This window comes from Halyomorpha halys, unplaced genomic scaffold, assembly GCF_000696795.3.
Source record: "Halyomorpha halys isolate HHAL.00 unplaced genomic scaffold, Hhal_1.1 Scaffold104.1, whole genome shotgun sequence".
NCBI lineage: Eukaryota > Metazoa > Arthropoda > Insecta > Hemiptera > Pentatomidae > Halyomorpha > Halyomorpha halys.
The window spans coordinates 2,039,845-2,050,779 of NW_027107578.1; the positions used below are offsets into that span (position 1 = coordinate 2,039,845).

At 33.5% G+C, this 10,935-nt stretch overlaps 1 protein-coding gene across 5 annotated transcripts in view; it reads right to left on the reverse strand.

The window, feature by feature from the left end:
* Positions 1-373: 373 nt before the first annotated feature.
* The window catches only part of LOC106677586 (uncharacterized), a 16,562-nt gene continuing 6,000 nt past the window's right edge, over positions 374-10,935 (reverse strand). The window contains exons 2-5 of one of the 5 annotated variants that reach the window (XM_067045970.1): positions 9,334-9,422; positions 5,164-5,786; positions 3,086-3,333; positions 374-748 (exon numbers count right to left, since the gene is read on the reverse strand). In XM_067045970.1, coding sequence (XP_066902071.1) covers positions 5,367-5,786; positions 9,334-9,408 — 495 coding nt within the window. In that variant the 5' untranslated portion in view covers positions 9,409-9,422 and the 3' untranslated portion in view covers positions 374-748; positions 3,086-3,333; positions 5,164-5,366. Of the gene's footprint in view, positions 749-3,085; positions 3,334-5,163; positions 5,787-9,333; positions 9,578-10,935 lie in introns of those variants that run through there. The other 4 variants (XM_067045969.1, XM_067045968.1, XR_010843008.1 and 1 more) reach the window with 4 other exon arrangements.

A 10,935-nucleotide genomic window follows, 5' to 3' on the forward strand; every position in this document is an offset into this window, starting at 1 on the left:
TGTTGCCGATTTGGCCAAAACAAGATACCATTTCTTCCATGGAAAACTTCCCAATCACCCAAATCCACTTGTTTCTAACCTCCTTCTCCTTCATTACCTAATAATCTTCCTAAGCATCTGAAAAGAAGATGGCCTTTGGGATCTTCTCTAGAAATGTTATTGGAGTTCTATCAATGGGTAGGTTCTCCACATGTTTGTATCATGTCACTATCTCACCTACAGAAAATTTACTTGTTGTATATATGTTATACAGTCGTAAATAACAATAAATAAATGAAAAAAAAGATTTTATGGTAACCAACTATTTGGAATGCTTTGTTTAAAGGTATGTATTTTTTTTCTTTAAATAACTATTAAAATAATAAAAAGTAAACTTGGGAGAGATGGATTTATTAGCGAGACCTCCTGCCCATCGCCCTTGCAGTACAGCCGGGAATGTGACGACTTGCGGCAGACTCCTCGAAGGACCTCTTGCATGAAGGGCACTCTACCCTTCCATCAGGCTTCATAACGGCAGGTATAGGCTCCTCCTGAAGTTCGGCCGGCTTCGGGAACGGCAACTCGTTCCTGTCCCTCGATTCCGCTCTGTGCTCCTGCTTCTGCAACAGACATACCACTAGACTGGCAATACGTTCTCCCCCGTAAGCTCCACCAGAAACTCCTCTTCTTCTTCCTCATCTTCTTCGTCAATGATCTGCTTAAGCGGTCGCGGTCTCTCCATCATCCTCCAAAGGATAGTGTTCAGTCTCTGAAAATAAAATTAGCCAACAATCCTTCGCGTGGTAGCTTTGGAATAGTTGCTCCTCCTCCTGTTCTTCTAGTTAGTATTCACGCTCACTAAAGCTTTGATTCAGAAAGTAATTTATTTTGATTCTATATTTTTAATATATTCCTTAAATGAAATTTAATGCTTTTTCTTTTCCTTCCAAAATGATTTCTAGAACCACAAACTTATTTCTATACAAAGGTAATCCCAAAACTTTACCCAAATAATTAAGGCCTTACGCCATAATTTTTTTTGAAATACAAATTTCCTATTATTTTTTTAATAATATTTACTGCATTATATAGGCTGACAAACTAATAATTTACAAAATATATGCCAGTTGGAGCATAAAGGATGCATTTTAGAATGCGCTTTTTTAACTAACTTTTTTAGAGTTTTTTTAACTAACTCTGCTACATCCTTGTGGGGAGTGTTGAACCTTATTTTCTACCTCTTCGACGGAATTGAGTGGTCTTTCAGCCAAATATTTTATCAACTTAAGAAACAGGTGATAATCACAGAGTGCCAAGTCACACAGGGAGGATGTGAGATTATATATCATTGAAACCGTTGAGGATTTCACGGGTGATTTGTGGGAAAGCATTGTCGCAAAGATTACTTCTGCTCTTAGTAAACATTCAAGTTCTGGATTGCCCTTCTAAGTTTTCAGTTCCAGAATGTACTGCGGATTCGTTATCAGAAAACCCGTCATCTGTGTGACAATGGAGTACAAGAAGCTAAAATATGAGGTTCAACACGTTTTCTCAAGGACATGGCGGGGAACTGGTATGACACGTTCACACAACAAACGTCAACTTGAAACAACGTGTTAAAAATGCATCGACTGAAATGGCGATTTTGTATTATGAATAAAAATTCGAATGTTCAATAACAATGGTGTAAATAATGTAGAAAACACACAGAATTTAAAAACAATAAAAAGGTCTTTTCAGATTCACCGAATATTAGTTCTTTAAGAATATTCAGATAGCATGTATCATATAATGATTATATAAACATAATTCATATAAAAGAGTCACCTCATGATAAAAAGCAACAATTTTTTACTAAAAAATACTTTATGATACTGAATATCGAACAAGTTTAAATTAATTTTTTATGGATAATAAATATATGCAGCTATTTTTTTTTTATGACCCCCTTCTTGGTCAGTTTTGATATAAGGGGTTTTCTAGTGGTAACCTACGTATACTGACCATAGTGGGGGTTCAAATTTTCATTTCGTTGGAAAATCACAGAAATAAAAATCGACTCCGCTGGGCTAATTCGAACCGGCGCCACTGCAATTCCGAGGTTACCAGGACTACCTCAGGCGGGATTCAAACCGGTACCGCTGCACCGCCACAAGGCAGTCAAAGACGCTTCGACTATGTAGCTACACCATTTACAATAGTATTCTTAATATGGCAACTTGTAGAATCAATTAATCTTATTCTATACCGAAAGCTTCACAGCACGTTCCTTCTCCTTCATCGGATGTACCATCATTCGGCCTAAAGGATGTCCTTCATCAATGTCATCATTCACATTCCCAAAGGAAGATATATACCAGGCTGGTGGAATAGAACCTTATTTCACAAATCTGAACCATGTGAGAGTCTATCACTATGGCTGAACGGAAAATTGTTATGTTTCGGAAACTCCGTATATACAACCATAATTGGAGTACGCTAAGGATGAGTTTTGTCTCCTATCCTGTTTCTTGTTGTTAGTTATTACTAACAACAAGAATCTATTGATTAGGTAATGCAAAGAATTTATGATATAGTGGGAAGAATCAGCGACACTTCGCATGTCATTAAATACAACTATAATGATGTATGTAACGATAAACATCCTAGCTGCAGAGAGAGTGAAACATCAGGCAAGATTAGGCCATCAACGAGGTGTTCATTCCTCTATCAGAGGAAAATTCTCACTGGTAACGGGGGATCGGAAGACGATTGAACCTCAAGTTCCAACTGAATCAAGAAATTGACTGGTCACAATCCTAAGGAAGCATAACAGTTTTGTATGGATACATGCACTTGTTTGGAATTCGGGGTTTTTGGAAAGAAAGAGGATTCAGACACACGTAGAAGAGAGAGATGAACCTGTCAGAACGGGATTGAGCGAAGGGAAGAAGTTATTTTTCGATAGTGATCAATGGTGACAATTTGTGTTGGGCCTTGTCTCAGCAAATTGAGGGTTCATTAGTAATAACCATGAACTCATTCCATAGACTTAATGAACCTAATTAATTATATTTAATAAAATGATCTTCACCAATCTAATTATATCAACTATGAGAAGTCTTACCGGAGGCTTTGGTTCGGAGTTGCTCTTGATCCACTTGATGGCGGGTTCGTTGTCCGTACCCTTCCATCGGTGGCTCACCGAGTCGTAGGGCTTCCTCGGTTCCTTCCTTTTAGACTTGCAGACGCTCTCGTGGTATTCGATCCGTTCAGGGATGAAGGTTCTTCCACAGACTCTGCAAGGTACCAACTCCATCTCCACGGTTGGGGTTAGGTCCTTCGAGCCTTGCGCCATCACTCCCGCTTGGTGTTCTGCAGAACATAAGTAAGTCTAATTTTGTGATCAGGCAATATAGGTATGTTTTTTTTATTGTACGGGAACTATATTTAAATATTAGCTCTTAAGTCCACCTATAATTAAAAGTATAAAAGTATTTCTGGGAGGTAACTTTATTTTAAAGCTTAATGTATTTAATTATTTATATATAAACTCTACCTAATGGTAATGGAGGCTAAACCAAAAATTTCCTGTTTTGTTTCTGTTCCACATGTTCAATTAATCAATCTTTTTGCATGTCATTAGAGGCCCATATACGAAGCTCAGATTTCTTCACCACATGTGCAAGTGGGTGTCGATAACACTTGGACTTAGAATTTATTTTCTGAATCAATTTGCTTTATCAAGATAAATAAACACTTTACTGCTTTAAATCATTATTTTATTTAATATTAAAGTTAGAAATTACTTTAAACTACATTATCACATACAATGAAATATTTTAATTAATTTTTGATAAAGGAGTGGCCACACTTATTTCAAGTCTGGTCTAATATAATATACGTTTATTAATATTTCTTCCTATGTTTACCTCTACCGATTGCTTTCACATTTAGCAATCATACCCAATGATATACCAGCCACACCATTGGTCATATTCCAAACTAAAAATATATTGGGTCGAAATGGACACGAGTGTGGTCTTACCTAAAGAAAAATCGTAAATTACTCCTAGAAAATGTATTTCTTTAAGCCCAACATTTTTTATCCATACTAGTGATAGACAGCTCAATCTATCTTTTTATTTATTCATTCCTCGCTACAATTTGCAACTACCGTGCAAAAAAAGGTTTTTTCTTATAAATGTCAACATTGTAAACGTTGTTATCGATATTACCTGCCGTTAAAATTTTAAATAATTCTGAAACACCAAATTTTCTTCACTATAACCATTCTGGGCAATTCCCAAATAATCTATAAAATGCAGGCATTAATGTTTGTAATGGTATTATTTACTTTTTAATTACCATGCCCCACACACAACTACTAGTAAAATGGTAAAACAGAAAACTATCAAGGCAAGGTACATAAGCGGCACGGTAGATGTTTTACAAAAAAAATCTTATTTAATGTTTTACTGTGTAGAGGCGTGATGATTGCGATGAGTTTAAATCATATTCAAATCATGGAGTATAAAAGAAATTTCACTGCATGATACTCGCGGTAACATTAATTATTCTTTTAATATTTTTTTTCACCCCCTAATTTTTTAATTTATTAAACAGATACAATATATACAGATGAACGTCTACATATACATATACGCATTTAGTGCCCTTCTATTTAATTTTCAATTCAAGTTTATTATTTTTGGTGATAGGGAGAAATTATTAAGGTCTACAGTGCAAACTAATTGTCGTATCACATTATTACACAAACGTAATAATATTTTGAAATAGAAAAACAAATTGAAGGTGAGTTAATAAATCTTAATTTAATATGAAAATAATGGTTCATTATATTATACAATATATTTTAAGATGTTATATCGACACTCTAGTAAAAAACTAGAAAACTGCCAAATATGAAATTAAATTAAATCAAATGTGAAATCTGCGTAGTGATGCAATAAATATCTATCATAAAATTAACAGTTGTTAAATTTATCATAGATATTTCCGACAACAAAACACTTCTTCATTCTGATCTAATTGTTCTAGTTGCGTCATTGTTTAACTAGAGAGGCGATATCTACTTAAATAAGTTAGTCACCATTAAGTAATAATGAAAAACAAAACAATAGAATCCCTTTACTACAAAAACATATAGTTTTATGTAATAAAAAATAGAACATTATGATGTACCCGAGCAAGAGAAATAAATGTTCCAAAAATGGATTTCGGTTCAGATTGTTCCGCTTGGAGAATTGTTTACTATCGTCAGTAGCAGATGAAATTTTGGGTCTCTTCTGCTGTCATTTTTTCTGCCTCTGATTTAATTCAAATAGCGAAGTATTGTATTGTTAATTTGATATGTTCTGCAATTACAACCATGGAGCATTAGCGTCTCATGGGCCGGGTGGCAACTCACCGCGGTTCTTTGCAGATGTTGATCCTTCAACAGATGATGTGGCATACGAAGCAAAGTATGGTCCAGGACCGATTTGAGTAAATTGACCAATATCTTCTATTAATTTCCAGTTGCGGTTCAAAGTCCCCATCTCTGCTTCAAATAGCACTTCACCAATTAGTTTTTCAGCAAATTTTATTTGGCTGCTATGGATTTTTCTCAACTTATTGGCTACATAAATGCCGAATTGTGTGAATTCATCAGGTGGTAGAGTGGGTTTTGTTTTTTCTCCACCTACACCCATTGTATTGTGAAATTCAATTTTCGCTTTTGTTTTTTGAGGTTGTATTCTTCGAACAGAAGTTGTATTAATGGAAGGTGTTGGTGTGCACATACAACTCATGAAACCTTCTGGTATCTGAAATCAACAACATAACAATTTTTAAGGATATTTTTGTTGAATAAGAGACTAGTTATTTTTTTTATAATTTAATTAAATTTACCTATGGTTTTTTATTTCCTTTTATTTTTTTATAAAGCTATAAACTGCGAAAGATATTGCAATAGTTCACAGTCATGAGGCTATCGGTACATAAGCATGTATAAATTGTGCATTGTGTAATTCTTCCACCAAAAGTACTATTTCATTATTTATTTTTATTTATGATAATTATTTATTTTTAATATGAATATACAATAAATAAATGTGGTGTTGGTTATGTTACAATGACATGATACAGCCTAGTGGAGAAACTACCCACTAGTAGAACTTCAATAACATGTATAGAGTAGAGGTCTGGAGGTCTCTTCTTTTCAGACACCTGGCAGGATTATCGTATAGGAGGGGTATTGTCAAAGGCTACTGTAGGGGAGAAAGTCATAGGTTTACGACGAAGGATAAAGGTTATTTGGCGGGATTTATTTTCATTAAGGAATGTTTACCTCATTCTTCGAGGATTGTGATGTGAAATTGGAGATTTTAGGATACAATTGATGGGTCATTACTCACTTATAGCACGAGTGCCATCAGCATATGTGGTGAGGACCGTGTTGAATGGGTTGAGATATCAGCTATAAAAAATTGGTAAAGGATAGGACCAACGATACTACTATGAGGTCATTTTAATTATAAGACCATTTTATTTTTATGGCAATAACTATTCTTTATGATATAGATACTATCGGTCGAATATCCGATGTTGATATTATAAATAATACAATGATTCATATCAATTAAAGACTGGTTATAATCTCAAACAGTTCAAGTACCTAAGGGATGGAAGGTAGGTTAAGGGCATTGAAGAGAGAAAAAAAATCTTTCAATAATAATTAAGCCTTAAGTCTTAAATTAAATTAGCTTTAATTTTAGCGCTAGCAGACATCTGTACGTCGAATGGTTTCTGAAATGAGGTTTTTCATAAATCAAACTTATTGTCCGAGCAACTATAAATCAATTTATTTTAGCAAATATCATAAAAAATTCCTACGAACATAAAGGTAATAAACTTCATTATAGTCCATTAAACTAGCTTTAATTTGAGTGGTAATAGACATATTACGTTACTTAGTTCCTGAGATATAGATTTCTCAAAATAAATTAACTAACTACTTATCTTTCAGTAGATTTTAAGAAATTTTGCTTTTTAGAAAGCAATATCTCGAGAACTATTGGACGTAAATAGCTCCATTAGGGCTAATATTTCAGCAAATTTACTTTTATTTAAATAATGTTCTCTTAGGTTTTCTAGTGTTGTTGGTAGTTTTTAAGATATAGGGCTCCGAATGAAAAATTAATGTTTTTTTAAGGTTTTGAAACAGCCGCCATCTTTTATTCCCCCTACCTATACTTGGCAGACTCATCAATTTTGACTAGTAATTATACATAGTTTTCATTAAAGTAATAAAAAATTGGGGTGAGATAACTGCCGTTTTTTCTTCCCGGCTCTTGTACTATCTGGGACGTGGCAAAGCTATTTTAATTCAAATAGAGGTGAGGAGACCCCTTATAAGGGAAATTAAAGATGGGTGGCAGTCTGTGCGGGACAAAAGCCCTGCGAGTAAGCTGAAAATTATAAAGAAGGAAGTTGGACCCTGGAGTACCTCCGGCCGCAATGTCGTAGAGAGGAATTTGTGCTGATTAGACTGAGAGTCACTCAAGACTCACTCATTCCTAAACCATTAAAGAGGAGGAACTACCGAAATGTAAGTACTGTAATAACAATAGGCAAATTAGCCACGTCTTTCAGGAATGCCCATACTTTATGCCACAACTCAGCAGTTTTGGATTGAAACCTGACATATCAATTAGTGACAATAACAAACCAATGGACTCAATATTTAAATTTTTAAAATCACATAATATACTTGCAGAAATAGGATGCGTGCGTGCATCCCTCTGTATACATACATGTGGGATTTAAAATAGCCAATTGAACATTATCAAGAACTAATAAGAATTAAATGGCGTTAATGACAAAGGAAGTTTTAAGCCGTTAAACAAAATAGAACGAACAAACAACCAATGGAGAGCAACCCATCTTCATTTTCAGGAAGTTACCACCGCATAACAATGTGCCAATATTAAACTGCGTTAATTCTTTCTTGGACAAAGGTATATGAATAGTTGTTTCAATATTTTAAAGATGTTTTTTCGAATTGTTTTGTTGAGTTGTGAAACATTTTACTGTGTGACAAGTTTTTTTTTGTGAACATTGACATTTTTGGTCCTAAATTCATTCTGAGCTTTACTATTTTTGAGTTTAAATCAACAGAAGTAACTTGCTATGTATAGCGGGAAGGCGAAACGTAGCATGGAGTAAATAAAATTGGTAATTGCGAGTGCTAAGATTTATAGAAAATAAAATAAAGATATGAAATGACAGTATTGATTTAATTTCTTACAATAATTATTGTGAGGGCAAGCAAAAAAATTAATTTATAATAAAGCTATACCAGTAAACTATACATACATTTTACATAAATTCATAGTATTATAAAACTTCTTATTTATTGAAAAAATTAAACAGGTAGTTAAACAGCCTAATGTTACTTTGTTCTGCGCTGTAAAGCAATAATGAACCTACAACGCGACCTCTCAAAAAATCGTTCTTTGGTTCAAAGAAAAATGCATGATTTTGATTTAAATAACTATCATCAAGATTTTGATTTAATAAATAACAATTATCAAGATTTCGATTTTTATAAATAACAATCATATCCCGCAAAGATTTCATTGCATGTTTTTATATTTTTATTGTGATTTCTGTTCTTTTACGACTTATTTTCAAATATTGTGTAATTTACAATGCAAATATAACTTGGTTAATTTATATAATTTACTTCTCCTGTAAAATTACATAGTTTAAGATGTACCACTGTTCCAGAAAAGTAGTTAGATATATATGCATCTCAACTACAAATTATAAAACAACTACAGTAGCTGAGTAGTTGAATCTACAAATACTAGAGTAGTTAGTAGTGTACATATTAAAAAAAAAATTAAATCTGTACAGATTTACGCTACAAGGGTCAGGTGTGCAGTACTTGGTAAGGAAGAGCTGTTGCTCGATCAACGGTTGGCCCAGGAAGTGATTTGGTCAGAATAACACCCAACCTCCAGATTTTTACCCAATTAAGGATATCTACTGATATTCATACATTTAGAAGCTTTAGCTATCAAGAAGTAGTAAATCATTTGGCCGATTTTCACACTTTCAAAATTGGAAAAACTTCAAAAAAACTATTGGGAACACTGAAGAGTCCATAACTTTGGTTTGGTAAAGGTGTTTCGTATCATGGTAATATTGTTATGAGTTCAGTTCAACTTAGTGCAATACTTTTAACAAACACTAATATAAATTTTCTAGATGTAAAATTATCATTCAAGTTTATTGCATGAGTGATTATACACTTTAAAAATCAGTCTGCCTGGATAATATTTTAAATATGATAAAATCATGACTTACCAATTGGCTCTCAGCATCCGATGAAGTGTCGTCCTCTAGATGGTTTCTTGATTCTTGCCATGTTTTCCTGTCCATAAACTCGATCTTACCTGCAAAGTTTTCCTTGTGCAAGGAAATCAAGAGTCTGGTAATTTGTTGCATATGGAGCCGACTTAAGATTAAGATAGGAGCTCCATTATTTTGATGTCCAATTTTCCCGTACAAGACTCCATTACGTTGTTTGTATTTTTTTGTTGTTTTTTCGAAAAAAAAAAATCAATAGAAATCACACATATGTAGATAATTTAATGTTTTGCTAAGAAAAACTACTGGATACAGATGCAAAGAAGGTCACTTTGCACAAACCACAGAGTCTAATCCAGGGTCATTTAAACTGCGAGTCATACAAACAGATAGTTTTACCTTATTTCGAAATTTGTATTAATTTTTAATTTATTAAGAAATAAAACAAAAACAAGAGCTTTCAGGTCCTAAAATCTGCTTTTGATTCAGTCAGAACTGTTCCCAAACCTTTGGTGTCTGCTAAGGTACTGCTCCAACCCTTATTAATGCTAAGCACCACTCATAAAAACATCGAAAATCGAGGTAAAAATGAAACAGCTTTATATTTCGTTCTATAAATAAACTTTTAGGTCACTGAATGGCTAGCTGGTATTAATAACGTATTTTAGGATGAGTTAGTTATAAAATTCATTAGTAGCAAGACGACTACAAGCTAAATCGTCTTGAAAACATTTATTTATTGATAAACCTTTAATAAATAAACATTGTCTCCATCAATTAATATTATTAGGTAACAATAATAGGTTTGGTAACATATTTAATAATAATTGTAGTGATAAAATTTAATATTGGTTTAATCATACTACAGTACTCATCACATTACTATTAACACCTTTTCAGCTCTCAGGAATGATCAATTTTGAAAAATGAGGCCTCAAATGAAATAGAATTTCATGGAGAAGTGACTAATTCTTATTTCGATTTTTAAATTCTTGCCGGAATTTTAATAAAAATATGAGAGGTTTCAGAACTATGGCGGGACAATTCAAATTGGGTTTCATTGATTTTTAAGTGGACATCAATACCTCCTTCGTTCCTATCGCACGAAATTTCGCGCACGAATTAGGCATGGTTCAAACATAAGGTTAGCTTACGCAGCGCCATGTTTCCCAAAGTATATTTACCTCATATTCCGTTCTTTTCAATGCCTATGGATCTTTTTTCGTTGGAGCTAGGACATAACTTATTGAATAAAATGTTACTAACTTCATTAAATATCATATCGTCATCAATAAATATTGTGAAAATTGTTGTTTACACATTCCCTAGATAATTTTACCTGATTAGACTCAAATAGGGCCAATAAATTATTTAGGTATTTGTTGTAATCTGACTGATAATTGTGCGAAGGGCTCAGCCGATTTTTATTTTTGATGACTCAAATTATTCAACTAGAGATCGTGAATTTTTTTAAACGTGTCAAGCTCAAGATCCTGAAAATGATTGGTTTAGTCTGCCCGTCTGTGCTTATATAACAATATTTTGAGCTAGACTTAACCGAATCACAGCTTTCATTCCTCATGTTAGTGATACTCCAAG